The sequence below is a fragment of the Panthera uncia genome, chromosome X (genome assembly GCF_023721935.1).
Source record: "Panthera uncia isolate 11264 chromosome X, Puncia_PCG_1.0, whole genome shotgun sequence".
Lineage (NCBI taxonomy): Eukaryota > Metazoa > Chordata > Mammalia > Carnivora > Felidae > Panthera > Panthera uncia.
The window spans coordinates 104,747,124-104,769,117 of NC_064817.1; the positions used below are offsets into that span (position 1 = coordinate 104,747,124).

Consider the following 21,994-nt stretch of genomic DNA (forward strand, 5'->3'; position numbering starts at 1 on the left):
GAGAAAACAACTCAGAGATAGAATTGATAGGACTTGATAGACTGGGTATGGAGGCAGGGAGGCAAAGGTGATTCCCAGGATTCTTTCTTGGACAACTGGGTGGAGAAGCCACATGTTTGAGAGAGATTATGAGTTTAGGGATGAGAGTAAAGGTTTACTTTGAAATGAGTGGCTGTGGATGCCCAATAGGCCATTAAGTCCTTGTTGGCTCTATTGGCCATGGAGAAGTGAACTCTATAGACCCAGGAGCTAGTTCAGTGTGGAAATTCTTGTTTAAAATATTTTAATGTTTTATTATTTATTTTTGAGAGTGAGAGAGACAGAGCACGAGTGGGGGAGGGGCAGAGAGAGAGGGAGACACAGAATCTGAAGCAGGTTCCAGGCTCCGAGCCGTCAGCACAGAGCGCGACATGGGGCTCGAACTCACAAACCACGAGATGATGACCTGAGCCGAAGTCGGACACTTAACCAACTGAGCCACCCAGGCGCCCCTCCGTGTGGAAATTCTTACAGCTTTGAAAGGAACCATGGAGGTGACTGTACTACAGACCCACCTGCTTTGACAACTTTCCCAGCCCACAGCCTCAAGGAGGCAACCTTTCATATGTACCATGAGACTCCAGCCTTTTGGACACAACTGAATGTTATAAGGATGAACATTTGACTCACCAATCAAATTCTCTCTCATGAGAATCAGGCACTGGGGCCCAGTGACTGAGTCAATTGTTTGTGGGGAAGCAAACCTGAAGGTCAAGTAGATCATTCCTTTTTTTTTTAAGTTTATTTACTTATTTTGAAAGACAGAGAGAGAAAACACACATGGGCACAAATGGGGGAGGGGCAGAGAGAGGGAGAGAGAGAGAATTCCAAGCAGGCTCCACATTCTCAGTGCAGAGCCCTATGTGGGGCTTGAACTCACATACCATGAGATCGTGATCTGAACTGAAATCAAGAGTCAGACACTTAACTGATTGAGCCACCCGGGTGCCTCTCAAGTAGATCATTCCTAAACTGTGCCCCCAGATTATCAGAATTGTTTGGGAACTTGTTAGAAATGCAAATTCTCATACCTCATCCCATATCTACTGAATCAGAGACTCTTGAGTGGGTCCCAGCAATCTATGTTTTACAAGCCTTCCAGGTGCTTCTGGTGCAGGTTATCATTGATATGAACTCAGGATAAGACTACCATTCTGGGAGTAGCCCTGATCAACCACAGGAGTGTGATAAGTAGGCATAGAAACCTGGTTTGCAGAGAAGTAGGAGACTGGAGGAGAGAGAGAGAGAGAGAGAGAGAGAGAGAGAGAGAGAGAATGGAAAAGAAGACAGAGACAGGCACAGACATACACACAGAAAGAGGAGAAACAAGCTCCCCGATAACTTTCCAGTTACGTGAGGCCCAGTTGTTCTTCCTGCGATCGGAATTTGTGAAATTTCCCTATATCCTTGCATAAATCTTTTATTTGAATGAAGCTTTATTTTTTTTTATAATAAAAGTGCTCGGATGCCCTAGTTATTTCTCCAAAAATCTATTACGCATTTACTGTGTGGCTACTGTTCAAGGCATCATGCGGGATACGAACCTGGTTGTTGCCTTTGCGAAGCCCCGTTTAACAGAGGAGGAATATAGACAATACCAGAAGGGTACAGGGGGGTAGCTACTGAGGTTTGAGATTATTTGATAAGCACTGAATAAATATTAGCTGCATCTCAGTGGTATCTGGTAAGGCCAAGGAAGACCTCAAGAGACTTGATAGTTGATATATACCTTGAATAATGAGTTTTCAAAGAAAAGGAGGAAGAAGATGGGAAGGTGTTTCAAGTGGAGAGAAAAAGAGCACCAAGGTATGGGAAGCCATGGTATGTATCTGGGAAACATGAGTGGTTTAAGGGCAAATACAAATTAAAAATAAGAGGCTTGGGGGTTCCCTGGGTGGCTCTGTTGGTTAAGTGTCTGATTCTTAATTTCAGCTCAGATCATGATCTCATGGTTCGTGAGTTCGAACCCAAAATTGGGTTTTGCACTGACAGCGCAGAGCCTGCTTCAGATCTCTCTCTCTCACTCTCTCTATCCACTCCCCCACTCATGCTGTCTCTCTCTTTCTCAAACTAAATAAACTCTTAAAAAGAAGAGGCTTAATTTTCCTTGTTGGAAATAAGGGAAGAGACTTCTCCCTCATCTCTCTCTTTTCTTACAAAATTTCTTTCTGTGTCCTTTTCAAGTGTATGTGAATCTTGGTAATGGCTAAATAAGCCTTAAAGTAGCCTCACAATCTCCCATGCTTCCTCAAGGACCTGGGAGTCACCTCTTTGAAATGCAAACATCAAGGGCAATCAATCCCCAGATCTCCATTCCTGGAGGGAGGTCACAGCCTAACTTCTGGGGACCTGCCTCCAATTTGCAAAACTATCTCTTTGAGGTAAAGATAGGAAAAGTTTGTTTCTCCTATGGATAAAGTCAACTGGGGAGGTGGTCTCCCCAGTTACACTATAAAGTTAAGGCGAACTATGAATGACAAAAGGTGCTGTGAGTCCTCTTGAGGACTAGTTACCATTTATCTTGAAAACATGTCTGTAATGGGTTGTATCTGCTTGGCTAGATAAAGGGGTGATTCCTTTCTGGCTTTGCAGTTTCTTAGTGGATTGCCTAGGGTGTGCATCCCATTTTGGTTCAATGTTCATTCTGTTTTCTTTCACTACTGCCTTTGTGGAGAGGATTTTTGGGTTGGAAGATCTCATTTTTAATTATATTTCCCCAACAGCGGTTTGGTTCATCTGGAGTTGTACTGTTACAGAAAGCAAGGGGAAAGAGGAAGCTTGAGAGCAAGCCCAAGGCCCAAGATTGCTGCGTTGGAGTGTAGGCTTTATCCCCTAAGGCAGTGAAGAAATCTGGAAGATTTTAAATCAGGGAAGCGAAATAATGAATTTTCGATCTTAGAAAAATGATCCCAGTAGGAATGTGGAGAGCAGATTGGGAGGGAGATGGGTCAAGTGGTATAGCACTAACTGTGGACAGGATAATAATCTTAGAATACTATTTAAGGGCTTTCTTGCTCTGTTATTACTCAAACGTTATTCTTGGATTGACCTTTCCCTAAGCCCCCTAACAGTATCTGGACCTGTGTATCTTTATTTTTACCACAGGGACATTTCTCCGGGATGTGGAGACTAGAGGATGACAGTAGTGGTTGTGGCTGCATGCCTGACACTCCTGCGCCACTTTTCCTGAACGGTTTGAGTGCCCCTCCCCTCTGGCCCCACAATCTCATCCCAGTGACTCCTGAGGTCCGAAGCATCTTCAGGATCTACAGCATCTCTGACGATGTCCATCAGGAGAAAGGAGTTGCTTATTATAGAGGTCTCTACCATTGGCCGGTGCTCAGTTTGTGGTCAACACTTGCTTGATATTCAGCGAGGCCCTGAACAGCCACTGAACTGAGGTGTTACTGTCAACAGAGGTGCCTCGTTTTCTTAGTAGCCCCTACCTGGACCCCTAAATTGTGACCGTTGAGTGCCTGGATTCAGGTGAGCTCAGGTGTTTCCTTGTATAACAACCCATAAACGGGTTTCTTTAACATGAGACTTTGTAAATAGAAATTGAGAAGAACCCAAACACTTTGAACTACACACGTTTATTAAATAGTTAACAAAGGCACATCAATAACCACTTACTACATATATGTGTGTGTGTGTGTGTGTGTGTATAAAATTAACACAGATATGTTTCTTTCTTAACTGCCAATTTCCCCAAGAAAGAATTGTTCAACTCTTCAAGTCATGAAGGCTAAAGGCAAAGTCTCAGTCCCGATCTTAATCTTCTCCCCGCTCTTCTTGAGACCTACATTGATCCTCAATGAGTTGACCATCATCTTCTGTGGCTGTAATACTCTTAGAAGCATGCTGACGGCAGAGACTCCTCCTCAGATTCCTTCTGCATTCTCTCAAGTCCTGTTGGTAATCAGCAGGCTGTCTGCGTTAACAGGTGCTGTTGCCACTGCTTGTCGCTGTTCAACCACTGACATTCTGTGATCTTTCACCGATTCCTCTCTTTGTACTTGTACATCCATGCAATGCACTGAATCATTCATGGGGGAAAACCTCCCTCGTTCGCATCAGGAAAATGTATGGTTTTTCCTGCGTCTCTTCTGCTTTGCCCCAGATGCCCTGCCTGCCTCTGCGCTGACCACAAGTTCCTTCTTACACAGATTGCCTCTTATTCTGATTTCCACTTTGGAAGGCTATGCTTTTGCTTCAGGCGTCTGTTTCTAAAGACAGGAACCGGACCTCCTGTTCCTGTCACAAACCTCACCATTCCATCCAGGTGGCTGGCCTATCATTACCACTCTTGGCTTTTGTTCCCCCACATATCCATGGTCTTCCTGCCTAAGGGAGAAGTGTAAATCCAGGTACTGAAAGGAAAATCTGGGAGGGCTCGGTTAGATGAGCATTTCTAGGACAAGAAAGACTAAAGAAAAAAAAATCTCAGTATGTGCGTCCATCTGTTGAATATTAGCAAGTATAGGCATTAGGCGATTACAGAAATGTGATCACGCATCAGGCTTATCGCAGGTCATGCTCTTTACTACAGATGCTGACCACGTTGAGTGGATTCTGGCCCGTGGAACTGTGCAATGTTTACTATCTTGTCACTATTTTGGGTTCATTATTATAGCAGAACTTTCCTGACAATAACAGAATTACAAGAGCCTTCTTTTTTGGCCTTCTTGAGGTCGTAAATGATGGTACCACTTGTCCATAGGAATTTGATCGCTGCCCAAATGCTGTTTGTTTCAGTAAAAACATATATCCCTGTCTAGGCAAGTGGCTGTCTGCTATTTGACCACTGGAGAGTCATGCCTTTTTATTTTTTAAGTAAACTCTACACCCAACGTGGGCCTCAAACTTACGACTTGAGATCAAGAATCGCATGGCTCTACTGACTGAGCCAGCCAGATGCCTGGAGTCATGCCTTTTAAAATACAAACATTCCCAGGGGGCAGCACACAAACACTGCCAGTCTAAAACCATAGCGTGAGTGGTCTCTTAGATCTCAGCTCGGAGCTGCTCTCCATAGCCTGAGGTGCCCAGCAGGGAAGTTCCCGAAGGAAAAAAGCCCAGATTTGTCCGGGTTAGCAGGCCCAAGTTGCTACCTGGGGCTTCTAGGGAGCCAGAAGCCACCACAGAGAGACTCTTAGAAGAGCTGAACAAAGAGGTTGAAAAGCACCACGCTAACCTTTACATCCATATCCGGTTTTGCCTGTGGGTCAGCTTCCCTCTGGCCAAGAGAAACTCCATTTTGATTGTGGTTGGGAATGCCTGCCCTGAATGCTTATCTATCATTCAGCAGCTTCGAAGAAGAAAACATAAACTGGATTCTGAAGGGGCCAAAGACCTTTTGTAAATGTCCAAGTGAACTGGTATTCATGCTGGGATTACCACAGACTCACAGAAACATGTACCACACGCCCACGGGCTCAAAGTCGGCTTATCGAGAAGTGCCATAGTGGGAGGCACACGCAGCAGAAAGAGGAAAGCAGGGAACAAGGGACGAGGGAGCTCTTAGCTCTGTATGATTCGGCCGACACTGGATTTCCTCCCTGGCTCTTTGCACAGTTACAGACACCTGAAGAATACTTTAATCTGCCACAGCCTCTCGTCTCAGCCAAAGCCTCTTCGCCTGAGTTTTCTACCAGCCCGACTACCAAACAGTGGCCAATCCAGAGAAATTCCCAACTAGCGTTTTTTAAGTAGTTAGAAATCTGTCAGAATAAAGTATTATCAAGTTACATTTTGCTTTCTTAAAGAAGAAAAATCATTATCTGTTCATTCCAGTGCCATTTGTTGGAGAAAACCAATTTTAAGTGAGAGAACATTTTGATGGAAAAATTCATGCATCTCATTGTTATGAAACCATTGATGCCCATCTTGAAAAAAATGAAATGAACAACACTGGTTTCCTATGTTCCACTGAAGATGCAAGATAGAAATGAATTACCAGAAAATACAAACTTCTAATAACGTATCTTATAAAATGCCTCAGGATTTCTGAAGCACAATAGAAGCCAGTAAGCATTATCTCAAAATGTTTAGTTTTCTTTTACTAAAATACAAATGTGCCTTTCCGGTGTTAGTAACTTCACTATCAAAGAAATAATATGTCTAATACAATGAATGTATTATCTATATAATTCATAATACTGAAGGTATATCTGGAAATAAATTTCTTTTATGCATGAAATAGATCTTTGAACCAAATCATAAATTTAAATTTTGTATTAGAATTACTAAATATTAGGGTTGATATACTAGAACAGGAGTAGCTTTTAAGTAAACTCCTAATGTGTGAATATGGATTCATAAAAAAAAGACATAACCAAGACATTTACACATTTTATTAAAAGAACCAAAAATAAACAACGCAGAAGTAGCATACTAAAATGACTGCATAATGCACACTTCTAAACACAAACAAGCAGTAGAGCACTATAATTTGGGGGGGGGAGAACAGAAAAAAGTCAAAGCATCTAACCTACTGATAGCAGTTGAGGGAATGAACTATTGCATTTTGGAGGCAAAATATGATGCGAACAGTTTACATTTCTGAACTATTGTGGTCATTATTTAAATTGTTAATTGTTGCATGTGGCTAATAATTTTCTTCTCCACGGGGATCTCAAAATGGGCATTCTTCTGCCCCAAATGTGTGCTTCCATTTTCTACATCATACTGGAACGTTGTTATACAAACATTACAGAAAGCTCTTTTAAAAAGAGTACATTTAGGAACATCTTTACATTTAAAAGATTGTAACTTGGGGCCGTGATAACAAATGGCTCATTTGCAAATAATCAAGCACTAACAGTAATAATAAAAGGAAATTTATTTTGAAAAGGGCAACCCCAGAACCCAAGGGTATGATGGCCCGATCATTCTCTCAACTGCTAGACACAAAAGACACAGCAACAGAATAATTTGGTTTCCATCATGAACAAATAGCATCTGTATACAGACATAAAGCTTTGCAACCATGCAGTTCTATGACAGATAAATCTTTAGGTTGTGTGGTTGGGAGAAAAGAGCATGGCTTAAAGTTGGGTTACTTTTAGGTCTTGTTACAGAGGTATTTTTTTTAATTAAAGTAATACAATGTAGAAGGTGTACAATGTAGAAGGTGAGAATTTTTGCAATACTTTCAAATAGTTGTGGCTTATTTTATAGTGATATATTTTTTCCTTTCGGGTACGGTATAATTGAGGATGGGTTCTATTTAAAGATCAAATTTCCTGGAATAATCCTGCTTTGGAGTAGTAATGGATGGTTCTTTCCAGGCCAGGTGGAGGCTCTGGAAACTGTACGAACTAGTCAAACTGAACCCTTTCCCGGCTTTAATAACAAAGGTCCCTTTTTGGCCTCGAGTCATTCACATTTTGTTATACTTCATTCTCTAATTTGACTTACTGAGATAGAGCCACTGTGTCTGAGCTCCAAAGAGCGTGACCCAACGGCTGTCAGTGTGCACAACATGCCATCAACTAATCGGTTATCTTTTGTGATGCTTCTAGGTTCATTCTTACTGTTTTATAGATGATTCTTCACTTAAAATCTTACATGTCTATTGACCTCATGACAATATATTCTCGTGGCGTACAGATGCACAAGGAAGTGTCAACACAAGAACACAGGGTAAGTTGGGAAAGTATGTTGGCGATGAGGTTGGAGTTGGGAGTCCCTAACTACAGAAGGCATGAATGCTTACATTTTATACCAGTGGAAATGCTGGTCAGACGGTCGGGCTGTTAGTTGTACAGCCGACTCTAAATGATTAAGGGCTGAAGGGAGAAAAAGAGAAATTGCCAACCAACTGGCCCTGAGCTATTGGACAACCGTTAAGGCTTGGTTGCTTGCTGGCTTTGGCGTATCTTCCTGTCTCTGTAAATGAGGACCATCAACATGGGTAAGTGATACTAATACCAACTCCCTTAATCCCAGGGTGGGTAACTTCTCCAAGGCGAGGGTGACACACCCCAAGACGCGAAAGACTCCAGGTACCAATGGTCATCCATCTAACCTCATTGCCTGGAGACGACAAAAAGTGAAATGGTGACTGGTACGTGATAGGGGAGCTCCAATTGTCAGGGACGGTCTGGTTAAAACATTCTTTTCCAGCTCCGTATGTAAGATTGGGACTGGTTCTCTTCTGTTAGGTCAAGCGGTGGGAGGCTGTGGCGGCACAGTGAAGCACTTTCTAATCTGGTAAAGGGAAGTCAGAAAACAGCTTCCACTGAACAGCTGTGCCAGGGGTATTTTGTTGTTGTTGTTAGAGGGAACGAAATGCCCCAAGCTGGCCACACTTAATTGTTAAATTAAGTCTTTCAATGGTTGCCGATTTGGTTTTAGGATATGGATTTTAAAGGGGGAAATAGTGGTGAATGTTAACAATTTGATTGTCACTGAAGTGGGTATTAATTGATGTAACTGATACCTCTCAATATGGAATTTTCTATCAAAGATGAAATCTCTGTTGATCAGAATGGAACTCTCCATCTTGTAACTTACAGGGTGTTTTACTGCTCGCAACCATTGAAAAAAGAAAACCTTTGCCAGAACCCTGCCTGGTGTGTGTGTGTGTGTGTGTGTGCGTGTGTGTGTGCGTGTGCGTGTGTTTACAATGGAGAGTAACCAGTTACCAGTCTTTTCTTTTGGTGACCTACCTGTAGCAAACCAGAAAGCTTCCGCAACAGCAAAGCAACATCAGGCTTTAGTTACATCTTCTTAAGCAAAATCCCCCTCTTTCTCAAGGCCTTAGAAATACCTCTATCTTACTAACTTTTCCACTATTATCACAGATTTCTTATATTAAAAAAACAAAAAACTCCAAGCATAGTGTTCATGGACTATGTACATAAGTGCAAAAAAGGTGTTTCTCACACAGTCGCACCCTAACTGAGACCATCAGTTGGCTGCAGCATATGCCTCTCAAACACTGTTAAGGGGTCATTCCACAGTATCTTTATGCATGGTTTTACAAATCGGAATTCATTTCAAAATAGGCTTTCATCATTCTTCAATCCTCACTTGGATATATTTGTGTGAGTACACAATTCCAGAAAAGAGAATTTTTGCCGTGACAGCTACGCCTCCTGCACGGGGTAATTTGGAAAACACAACGTCATGAAAAAAGGTCAGGTAATAGATTATAAATGCAATAATTGTGTTTTGAAGTCTAAACACTGTGGAATAACCCTATCCACACAACAAATTCTATAAGCTATAAAGCTGACTCTAGAATCCATGTGTTGTAAACTTTTTGATCCAAAAGTCATACAAGGACACACATTCAGCGTTTGCGTGGCAATTTGGGCTTCAAGGAAAATCCCGCTAGATCTGTTCTCTGAGTTTTGAGCTGTACCTTCTACAGGCTCATACTGTCAAAAACCATGTATAGTTTACAAGTAAAATTATTATCAAAAAAATGTGTCTAAAGGTAGCCATGTTGTAGTTTTGTTGCTCAAGCAACGACTAAATATAATTAGTTAAAAATTATTATTTGTATATAAAGTTAAGTTTGTTCTTAAACTGTGAGCTGTAAAGAATAACTATGGACTATAATCTCTATGTTGTCATGCTTCAGTATCAGTGTCAAACCTATCTAGGTGGGTTGAATACATGTAGTAAAATCCAACTTTCTCTAACTCTCCTTCAAAATTAAGTTCATGAGTTACTTAGATACAAAAAACGTAGTGAAATGAAAACCTTAAAAACTAAAAAAGAAAAATGAAAACATGGCACCAATCGGTGACTTGGTGCTCAGAACCCAGATCTTGTAATTAAATCGACAGTTTGATGACGCAATCAACTAAGTTTGCAAAAAAAGTTGTGACACTCTTTTCGATACTATTCATTCCGGTGCCTTTGACAGGCACTGACTGGTACAATGAAAAATTAGGCCACTATCTCCCTACATCTATTCAACAGAATTGGGGAATCAGATTTCCCTACTTCTAGTTCAACGTGTGTAGAAATGGAGAAGAGACAAAAAGAGGACAACACTTAACGGCAAGATCAAAGTGCTTTCACATGTTCAAAAAACGGATGGCGAAGGTGGATGGAGGAGGGAGAAGATGGCTTTTCACATGACAATGAACTACAAATTAGACTCTAGTCTAGACAAGTGAGATGAAACGCAACAGTTGGTTAGAGAATCATGCTCCAATTGTCAAAGTAAATACTGTATTTAAGTAGCAATTTTATGAATCCATTTGGTTTTAATTTAATCTTTATCCCTCTTTAAGATATACTTATGGTCACATAGTGCCTTTTGAAAAAAAAATTTTGGATACTACTAAAACCCTCTTAACAGATAACTTCTAGATGATTTTCTCTGTATACCTGACCTGTTTTATCCAAGTTTCAGTACTCTGGCCTAATTTTGCAAAAGGCTGAGTGAGAGAAGTGGACAAAGACAATAATTTTGGATAAATAAGAATAGAAGCCCTTGTCATATACAAAGCTTATAAAATGTTAACTAAGAATCACAAGTGGTTGGAATTTAATATATACAATTCATCCAGTAAATTGTTGTTTAGAGTCACTGATTAGTCTTGTGACTTGGCTTTTGAACTGCGAATTTATAGTCTAATGACTTTCCTTTCTTCTTTTCTTGAATAAACATAATTTGAATAAGACATTGCACAACTGGTTTAAAGAGTGCTATCTTAAAATTGCCTTTTTGTCAAAGTTCTTTCACATCTGATCAAAACTTTAGTGCTTTGAGTTTTCTTTCCTTAAATTCATTTACAAAGCAACTTGTAAAATGCCAGCCATTATCAAATATTATGGCACCAAATCTACAACTACCCTGAATATCCTTCACGGACCCTCTTACTAAAAAACAAGTCACTACTGATGTCTTCCAGTGCTCACAGCATCAGAAACACTGCTGTTCTCTAGGTTTCTTGTCTATGTGCATCTTCGCCAGGAGTTTCAAAGGTGAAATGAGACAGCATGCTTTCGCGGAACGTCGAATGACACAAAAAGAGTTCGTTCTGCACTGAAAACATCTCTAACCCCTTTAAGGAATACAACCAGTCTGGCTCAGGTGTATCCTTCCCCGATTTGTGGGATTAGCTCTGCCCTTCCGGAAAGGGACTGGCACAGTTACACAAAACTCAGCTCTACACACAAGTCATTTCACAAAGGCATACACTACTTTCTTCTCTAAGAATGTTAAGATTTCGGGAAACAGAAATTAAGTGGTTCAAGGAATCAACAGGTAAAAGTCAGGACACCTCTTATTCTGTAACCCCAGGCAATACTGTTAACAGATGACAATATCTTGAAATTACCGATGACCGGGATCTGGGATTGCGAATTAAGAACAACAGGCTATCACATACCAAACAGCTATTTTTTGCTCTTTTGTATCCTGAGCTATACTGATCTGCTTCGGGATGGGGTCTCAAATGTTCCGAAGCACAAACAATGTGAAACAGAGGAACAACAGAAAGTCAGGAGAGTTGTTCAGGGTCTCACTGTCACCAATCAGGTAGGCAGGTGGCCTTGAGCAGGTCACATGCCCTAGGCCTCGGTTTCATCGATTGTGAGAAGGGTTTGCCAACTCCATCGTTCTGTGATTCAAATGCTGCTAGCCAGCTTAAGGTATCCTAAGTGGGAATTTTCTCTTTGCCTGTCATTTTCATGCAGGAAAATAAACCTGGTTTACATGTTAAATTTGATGATTGCATGCTTTCTAGTGAAAGAATAAATATTTAGTAGCAAATATTATATCCTACGGTTCCAGCACTGTGTAAGAATAGTAACTTTAATCGCTGAGTATATGGAGGAGCTACATCACATGCCATAGGAATTACTATTTTACTTGGTTATAAATTATTTCATAAGTATTAGTAATGTGAATTCAGCTCAGCTCTATGGGGTATAGCTGGTCTGTTTCATCCAAAGGGTGCTAAAAACCTCTCTATTATAATTTTCAAATACATATAAAAACAAACAGACCTAAATAAAGAAACAAACAAATGGCTGGGTTATGATAGGAGAGACTCTTGTCAATCAAGTCTGGGAAGGGCAGCACTTGGCATAGGCACCTGCTCCTTCACTGAAGTGGTCAGCAGAACTGGAAATTCAGTCGAATGGAAGCTAAAGACAATCGTGGACAGCCCTCCTATAAGTTTTAAGTAAATCAGAGAATAATTTAAAATGCCTTCCTACCCCGCCTCGCCACCCCGCCATTTCTCCAAACCCATACTCGGGCTCCAACTGTGATCAGTTGGAAAGACTGTCCATCTGGGGGACAAGGGCCTCCCTTCGAATCAAATCTCCTTCACCCTGACTTTTGCAAGACTGGAGCTTACTTATTATTCAAAGACAAGTCTAAAGAGCACGAGCCATTTGTATTCAGAGAATGGCACTTGTGTAAAAGGTTACGTTGCAATGTTTTTTTACACACTTTCCTCCAAAATGTAAAAACTATCTCTACCCCTCCGTCTCTCTGTTTAATTTATAACCTACAATTAGCATACCTTTAAGCCTCCAAGTAACAATTTTCAGCTGAATTTGACAAATGGCTGAGCTTTAGATGCTCAACCTAGGAGATAGGATCCTTGAATCACAAAAAATGTAACGGGCACCTTACATAATTCTTTTAGGATAAATGCAGACAAATTCACTTACAGGTAAATTGTAATTTTGCAAGCTTCTTAAGGAGTGAGATTAGAGGTTCATATTTCAAGAAGTTTCCTGGGTTTTTTTTTTGCAGGTAATTATTTCTCTCTCACCAAAAATACCTACTCACGTGATTGTATTATGCAAGGTCAGATCTGCAGGTACAAATTATACACATGCATGCTTATGAACAGGCTTTGCGCACACTCAAAAGTGAGGCCTTTTAAAAGTCTGCCCCAAGAAACCTACAGACATGTTCTAAAGAGAGAGAAAGCATATTAATATTAATCTGTAATGGTTTTAAACACAGACATTTCTGCTTCCCATTAGTAATATTTTAGTTGAAATCAAACACCACACATCTAGAGGAAAACACTATAGTATGTAAAAACCTAACACAACACATCACACCACAATACAATACAATACAATACAATATAATACAATAGTGGGAAAAACGGTATTGGATACACTTGCTACATTCTAAATCAACCCAATAGACTATTGTGTAAACAAAACAGTAAGGTAACACTTCAAAACAGATGAACATTTATCCACCAAGAATGCACAGTAAGCCAACAGTCCACTGTAGAGATTCACTCAGCATATTTGTTATTGGAAAATCACAAAGAATAATGCAACAGATGACAAAATGTTACGGTCATGTTCTACCTAATAATTCAGATAAGATAAATGGTAGTTTTCTATTCATGTTTTAACATCTGCACTGATTGGTTAATGTTTTATTTTTGTTTGAATTTGTTGGTTGGTAAGTGGGTTTTGTTTAATATATTGACTGTACCACACTTATTCTTGTGTTGGTAGAAGACCTATGAGAATATATATAGAAAGGCCATATGGAGGTTCTCACGGAGAGATCCTGATACTCCATAGCTCTGTTGTTCAGAATTTCGACTGAAATGGAAGAAGAAAGAAAGAGTGAGAAACATTAAGGGGTTATTGAAGCAGGAGTCGGGATACTTGTCTCTTGTGCCAGTTCTGTACATGAACTGCCAATATATTACCCACCCTGAGTTTCATGCTCTACATCTGTGGAAATGGGGCTGTCAGAAATGGTCGCCAAGAGTCATATACCATGACAGTTTATGGTTGCCACTGAGCGCTAATGTACAGAATTGCCCTAAGTTAAGGCATTATCCGCACAACGCTTAAACGTTTTGATGAACATCCACCCGTCTCTCTACTTTCTTCAACAAGCAAATATTAACCAAACTTTAAACTTTTTAATCTGAACGTTTTGGAGCCATGTGGAAATAGCCAAGGTGTGAAATCTAGGTATATAGTATTTTACAAAATTACAGTTTTGAACTTTGGGGAAATGTTCAACATCTGTTACACATTGAAGTGATTACGGTCTGCCAAATACCTCTACGTTTTCTAATGGAATCTGGCAGAAAGGAATCACGATTCTCAAACATGTACTGTTGGAAAGCTAATTATATTTGACCACTTTTGTTTACCTTGATGTAAAGAAAGCAGCCCATGAGAATCAGGCAAGTGAGTGCAAAACCCATATTCTCATGTTTGGTGCTATTCCCAAGTTGCCATCATCCCAAATGGTACCCCTGAACACAATTACAATGTACAGGTACCTCAGTTATTCCATGCCCTCGAAGGTGTCTTTTTAAAACACTCCTTAGGGTTGAAGGGACTTGTTTATCTAATGTGCAGTCAGCTGTAGGCTCTGCCCAGGACGGAGTGAGTGTTTGGAGCCAGTTCTGAGAACCTCAAATTTTCAATGACTAACAAATGCCATTCAGAAGTGGTACACTTGTTGAATAAGTCCCTATTATTAATTAATTAAGATACCTAGGAGTCTTAAGTGGCTTGAAAAGTCACATTTTCCAAGTTAATGACTGCTCAAATTAAGTATGTGCTAGGGCTGCCCCGGACCAGGCAAAGAGGAGATCAAAGGTGGGGGGTGGGGGTGGGGGGGGGGAAGGGGAATCCAACAACAACACATTTCTTTAAAGCCATGATTTGAATGAAAATAATGATTACATTACTAAATTGTGTCACTCAAATTCAAAACAGCTGAAGCAATTCTGATAGACTTACATGGAAAGCAACACATAATGGCAGACTTTAAAAGCACTATCTTCTACAACATCATGGGAGAAGCATACTGCTTACTGGCTTTAAGATATTCATCTTAGTCAAACTGTGACAAAATTGTTTTGCTTTACTTCAGCACTAACAAAAAAAATGAAGCTAGAAAAGTGTTAAAGGATTAAAATTCAAAAGTGATCTGTGCCTTGGGCTGACAAATCATACTCCTTTAATAACAGGAAAACATTTCAGAATTTGTAAGCTCATTGGGAAAATACAGTACCGGCTGTCATTTTTCATGGAAAAAAACTGCATTATTTGCTCCCCACATTTCAATTTGGACAGTTGAGGATGCTTAAATAAAGCTCTAAGTTATAAGCAATATCTATCAATGAAAATATTTACCAAAGCCCTTAGAAATGCAATTGTGTAAATAAAAGATACAACCTATACATATTATTCATATTAGTACTTAAAGCAACTTACTGTTCTACTGGTAACTTCTACATCTGTGAAACAAACATGCTGCTATTCAGTTCATCTATTGATAATGGGGGTATCTATAGTAGTAAAAAAGATTTTAGATTAAAATAGTTTCTCGAGAGAATTCCATTTATTTTGTTCACTGTTGGGGCATGGTAATTAATAAGCAGAATCAATTTCACAGAAAAATTTAGACATATTCACCATATCCGCTAATAGTTAATTGTCCAGAGCACAGGTCTGAATGTGGTTTGTTTCCCCAATGGGTTAATGCTCTATGTGCCGTGTGGTTATCGTACTTGTAAATGGAAGCAGCTGTGGGATGTGCAGTCTTGAAGCATGGTTACCACCTTCGTAAGGCAAAACAGCCATAACATTACACGATAGTTATTCTACGTATCTCATTACAGTTTCAAGACTCTCCCACAGCCTAGAATTTGTCTTGCGACTCTGCCTGTAAGTACCTAAAGCGAATGAAAACCACAACAACACAAGCACATCTAATGTCAGTGTGAGATCTCTGATGTCATCACTGTGTGTCACTGAGCGTCAGTGTGACATCTCTGATGTCATCACTGGGCAATGATAAGGATCTCTGTGCCCTGGAGAGAAATGTGTTACCTCGCTTTCTCTCCAGCAGATCTGAAGGTAAAGGTGATGACTGTACTCAATGAAAGTTGAAGCGCAATGACCAGAAAGATGGTAGTAAAAGAAAATAAATTCTTCTCCTGACCCATGAGGAAGCATTTAAGGAACCCCCAGTATATGGATTTGAGGATTGGTGTGACAGCAACAATCGTGGATACGGCATATGAAGGGCAACCTCTGGTACCTGAGCGAACATGAGAAAACCGGATTCATCTGAGGATGTGTGGCAGATTCATTCTGCTAGAATATACGCAACGAGAAAAATTCTAAATGTCACAACTGCTCAACAGACACATAGGAATCTGGATCATCTCGCGCCAATCCAAAAAGCATATACTGCGCCTTACCAACACGCTGTAGTTATCTGAACAGGTAAAATAAATGGCCAAACCTGATTGCCTGCGGCTGTTGCAGCGAACGGAACGCTGGCGGCAGGTGGTGTTGCTGCAGACACAGTGGTAGGTGTTGCACCGTGCATCATGGGCACTTTCAGTAGGAAACCATGGAAGCAACACACGGAAGGGTGGAGAATTTATGCAGCCATGACATACACGATGGAATGGGGCGTGGTAGGTATCACAGCAACAAGCCATGTGACATCATCACGATGGATACACCAGGGTGCAACATGCAATCACAGTCAGTGCAAAGCAACACAGCGTGGAAGGGGGAAAAATTTAAAAAGAGAAAAGGGGAAAGCCAATTATAGTTACCATTAAGGAAAATGGAATCATTCTCAACCAGTTAGTTTTTTTTTGTTTTTGTTTTTGTTTTTTTTTTTAGCAGAATCACATTCTAGTTGACTTAAAAGGCCACATTTTCAGAAAGGGTTACAAGGAGTACATATGACAGAATCTGATTCTACCAAGGCTATCTATAGGAATACCTAGTGAAGCAGACAAGTGGCTGGTTTGCACATCTGAGTGTGAGTAGGGAAGTGTGGATTGGTGTTTGGGTTCACTAACTTATAGACCTGAGTATCGTCACTGCATTTGCAGGTGCAAAGAGACAACTATAGATGTACTTACCTGATCTACATGCAACAATAACAACAACAACAACAACAACAACAACAACAAGGCAGTTCGATTGGTGGGCCTGTGTATGGTAGGGGAGCAGATATGAAGAATACGGTGGACTGTGCACGCAGATTTTTAAGTACGGCTTTGGCAAAGCCCTTGGAAATCTAGGCTATTTACCAAACAAACACACAGGGTGCTTCATGGTAAATATATGGCAAAATCTGGTCTTCATCCCAATTATTGCAGCCATGACTATATGGCTAGCAGCTGTAACATCTCTCTCAGGACGGTTTCCTTTTGCCTTTTCTAGTCTCTAGCCCATTTTGAAAGCTTTTTAGATGCTTTTCTCATTCCTAGCTCATTTTGGAAAGCAAACGAAGGAATTAATGTGTGAATGGTGAGCGTGCATATATAATAATTTATGTCTACATCCATTGAATTCAGATTTTCTGAAAGTCTACAGAGCAAGTGAATGGCACGGAGAGAGGAAGATCAATATACACCATGTCACAGAAACCACAGATGTACCCCAAATGGTGATCAACAGAAATCCTGTACTTAGCCCTTATGTGTATCTCCGGTTAGCTGTTACCTATAGACACCCCTTACTGTATCACATGCCGATTCTACACTCTTGTTTTCCCTTTAGGAGCACAGCAACTATACAGGATGCAGTGCCACTGAAACACGCAGTTTGCATTCCTACACAGAGCTCTTAGGTGCAAAGACAGGGGTACGGAGTCACAAAACGTGAAGACACAGACACGTTTTCCCAACTTGCAGAAGTCTGTTCTAACCACATGCGTACGATGCTCCCGTCAGTATCAGTGGACACGTTTCCATTTCCTTCAGGGGACAGCCAATCCCTCAGTAACACTAGTCCCTTTTGGGTTCTGCATCTACTCTGGGCAACCAACAGGATGAAGGTTAAGCCGTGGCAAGCTCTCAAATAGGATGAAAAGCACTGGATTGATATGAGATGGTGGGGGTGGGGGGGTGGGATAATTCCTCCCTGTAGCACACGGAGTTATTTTCTCCTGGTCCGTGCCTGGTTCCCATGGACTGTAGGAGCTGGGAACTCCTGTACCAGAAACAAGTCACTTTCTTATCTTCTGCAGTAGGGGCGATGTAAAAATGGGCTTTTATTGATTTTTATCACGTGCGTGTGTGAGAGTGTGTGTGCACCTGCGGATGCACGAGCAGGGGAAGGGCAGAGAAAGAGGGGGAGAGAGAATCCCAAGCAGGCCCTGCGCTGTCGGTGCAGAGCCCAATGCGGGGCTCCGTCTCGTGAACCATGAGATCATGACCTGAGCCGAAATCAAGAGTCAGACACTTAACCGACTGAGCCACCCCAGGTGTCCCTAAAAATGGTCTTAAGAGGGACACCAGATTGTGTTGGTGACGAATTAAAGGATCTGCGTGTAACTGACTGTTAAAAATTACATAATCCCAAAGAATCATTTTGAAAGGGTTCTGTTGGGCCTGGTTTCCACGCACATGGCACTTCATTCTAGAACACTACAGAATGCTCTCACTCTGCTTAACTCATCCTTTCTCAACATTTGAGTATTGAATGATTTAGATCTCATGAATAACTTTTTTTTTGGGGGGGGGGAGGGAAGGATCATTTTGTGATACTTTACAAATTATACATTTGAAATCTTTTAAAATGTCTTAGTCACAGATGTAAAGCTAAGAACAAAAGTGTCCACTCTGGCTAGATAAGGAAATGTTTCAAAATATTTCAGCTGCAATTTGTAGGACGCAAACAGACACATGGCAGGGTTAGTGTTTGGCCACAGTGGCAACCAACTAGGACCCCAGAGTGTAGCAGTGTTGAGATTCCACAAAGATATGAAACAGCACCATATTACATCTTAAATCCTCAGAAAATGTCAAAATGCAGCTAGGACATCAGCTACAAAAGTGCAGAACTGTCTTATTTTCTTCTTAGTTGGGACGAGGTGCCCTAGCCTGCCTATGCTCAGCAATGCAACTGCTTTTCTGAGATATAATGTGTACATATAAACTGTTACGATCACAACAGAGGTGCATCAGAACAGCAGGAGAGGGGAAGGTCTGGTAGCCACAGTGGCGGAAACGGAGACAGAAATAGCTTCTTGAAACTTTTGTCATAAGTATGCTCAGCTTTCCTGATGGCAAAGGTAGACTCCAGCAACATTTTCAACCTGCTTTACCTTGTCTGTTTTCTCTCTTCTTTGTGCCCCGACTCCACATGCCCTTCCCCCCAAGCCAGTGGCCCAGGAGCCACATCACTCAGTCACTCATCTCTTTCACAGTCATGACAGAAAAACACGTTTTTTTTTCAGATTAGAAAAAGTTGAGAATGTTTGTACAAAACCTACCAACACTTGAAGCGGGTGCCATGCACAGTATGGGCCCTGTACACCATGCAGAAAAGCGTGAAAAGTAAAGGAGAGAGATTTCATTATTACATCTTTACTGAGAGAAATAATTTTTAACCCGAAAGATATTCTTTGCAATATTAATTAATGAGCACATGCAAGTCCAGTAATTTCCCATGCTTATAATTATAGCTCAGTTTTAAGATCACCAACCCAGGTAATCAAAGTAATTCTTGGATTCTTAGGTATAAGAGCGAACATTAAGTTTTCTTTAAAGGAATTACCTCACTTCAATTACATATTTATTTTGGGCACATTTTACCACAGCCTCTTCTTTCTCACAACCGTGGACTGGACTATGAACATACAGCAAACAGGCTTTTCATCAAGAGGGGGCGCTCAGCCCGACAGGTTTTAGTTTTGTTTTTGATTAAGGGGAAAGGGAGTCTTCTGACATTGTGCTCAGGAAACCAGACTTTAAATCAGCCAAATCCAGCAAAAAAAGTCTAAAAACTGTGCTTTTAAAGTGATATCATAAAGAACTACTGTGGTTAGTAAATAAAGACTTTTTTTAGGTCTTCTTTCCAAACAAATTAGCTGATTAATTTATCAGTTAACCAACAGGTTGTTTCAAGGGCAGGTATATAATACCATGTGCTTAGTATGTTTACATAATTAATAAAGTTTTCTAAAATAACTTTAAAGCATGTCAGTATCACTTCATAATAGTTGCCAAACTGGGGCATTTATGATTCTGGCAAAAACCAAAAAACTACTCTACTCTCAGTGATTAGGATTTTCCATTTATCCCTAAGAGATTATATGCTCACTCTTAAAGTACTGAACCATAGGAAGAAAGGTATTTCTCCTCACATATGATATTTATTTGAACAAAATTTTCTATTCAATTTGGTATAAAACTGTTATGCTATTAGATACAGTTGAATGTAGAAGGTAACCAAATACCCTGCATAGTATCAGGAAAATATGATAAGCTGCTATATTTTTTATATTAACTGCTATAAGAGTTAAAGGCTAAAACTATGTGTTTTATACATATATATGTATGTACATATATATATGTATATACAACTATACCTACAGTGTCATAAGATAGTATATGGTACAGTTATAGGACAGTGTATATATATATATATATATATATATATATACACACACATATATATATATACACACATATTTATATATATATATATGACTGTATACTGTCTTATAACGACACTATAAGTTCCAGGGTAGTTTTATTATAACTATCTTTGGCATATCAAAGATATATAGACTATATATTATTGCCATGCTGAAACTGTGAAACATTTTTTTTGAGGGGTGACCACTGTCTTTCAAAGGGATACCTAAGAGTCAAGGAATTAGTTTGAGACTGAACCAAGTGAATCAATCTTAAGAAGCAAACACTAAGACATGCCAAAAAGAAAAATGTTGACCATTTTGCCTAGTTTGATTTCAACCCATTCGTTTGCAGGAATCATAGCAAAACTGGGGTTCTCTAGACTAGCAGATCAAGTATAACTGCCTTGTCTGATTTCCGGACAAAACACCTGTCGACGGTCCTCGCATCATAACTCTGGCAGCCGGTGCGCACTCTATACATTCACACCATCGCGAAACCTGTGCAGCCCAGAGTCCCTGTTCTCACCTGCAGGGATATATGCTGGTGGCTGGAGCTGCAGGCCAGCCAGAGCCTGCTGGCAGTGGAAAACACTGGGGTTAAAGACCGGAGTGGCACCATTGGTCTTTTCAAGCGCCGATCTCTTTGGTATCAGTTGAAGTGCACCAGGCTGAAGGGCCTGCGAGGGAGAGATGGAATAATAAATAGCATCAAAGAAAGTAACAAAATGTCCTCAAGGCAAGCAAAGCAGCAGTTAGATAAAGGTATGGCCCGGGAACCCTTTGCAAGGGTATCTGTTGAGCAATTGACTAGATAAGTACCTAGCCTGACACAGAAAATAAACAGACAAGGAAAAAACATACTGGTTTTCAACTTCACTCATTTAAGCAAATAACAAAGGACCTCATCATTTGAGCAAGATGTGACCCAAAGCTGTGAACAGCAAATACTCATTTAAAATTAACATCTCCGGGATGTCCATCCATTAATCTATTACGATGAGATGGGCAAAAGCAACAGATATAGCAGGGAAGAGATTTTTGTCAGTTAAAATTCCAACGTGGATCTAGGAGATAAATGGTATACAGGTGATAAAACAGATGTCAGGAGGTCAGAGTTTGATCTTGTAGCTCCGTAAAGCAAAATCCAATTTATATAAGGACTTCCAGTGCAAATTCTAGAACTGTGCTTCCTCCAACTAGTATGTAAGGGAAAAGTAAATAATTTTCTTCTTCACAACGCACCTCACCCAGATAACACAGTAAAATATGTGCAATTTTCATTTATAGATGCTCACTGTGCATTTCGGGATGTACCATCAGCTTCGTTAAGTCCTTGTAAGGTTTCATTCTAAAATGTATTAGAATTTAAAACTCTCCTTTCATGTGTACACTTCTTTCAAAATCTCACGGTGCCCATGATACTCGGTCAAATTTGCTCCTGGATCAGATTCATTAGAGAAGTTGGACATGACTTTCTACATTTTTTTTTCCCTCAGCAAATTGCATGTGACTTAAAAGACATGTCCCAGCAACAAGAATTAGGTATGCTCCAAATTCTTAAGGAGACAGGAACAC

At 40.3% G+C, this 21,994-nt stretch overlaps 1 protein-coding gene across 6 annotated transcripts in view; it reads right to left on the minus strand.

Annotated features, from left to right (window-relative positions):
* Window positions 1-6,377: 6,377 nt before the first annotated feature.
* The window catches only part of MBNL3 (muscleblind like splicing regulator 3), a 111,472-nt gene continuing 95,855 nt past the window's right edge, over window positions 6,378-21,994 (minus strand). For 3 of the 6 annotated variants that reach the window (XM_049644299.1, XM_049644300.1, XM_049644304.1), the window contains 5 exons: window positions 20,946-21,096; window positions 19,271-19,306; window positions 16,274-16,368; window positions 15,238-15,311; window positions 6,378-13,596 (listed from right to left, as the gene is read on the minus strand). In XM_049644299.1, the coding sequence (XP_049500256.1) occupies window positions 15,255-15,311; window positions 16,274-16,368; window positions 19,271-19,306; window positions 20,946-21,096 (339 nt within the window). In that variant the 3' untranslated portion in view covers window positions 6,378-13,596; window positions 15,238-15,254. The other 3 variants (XM_049644302.1, XM_049644303.1, XM_049644301.1) reach the window with 3 other exon arrangements.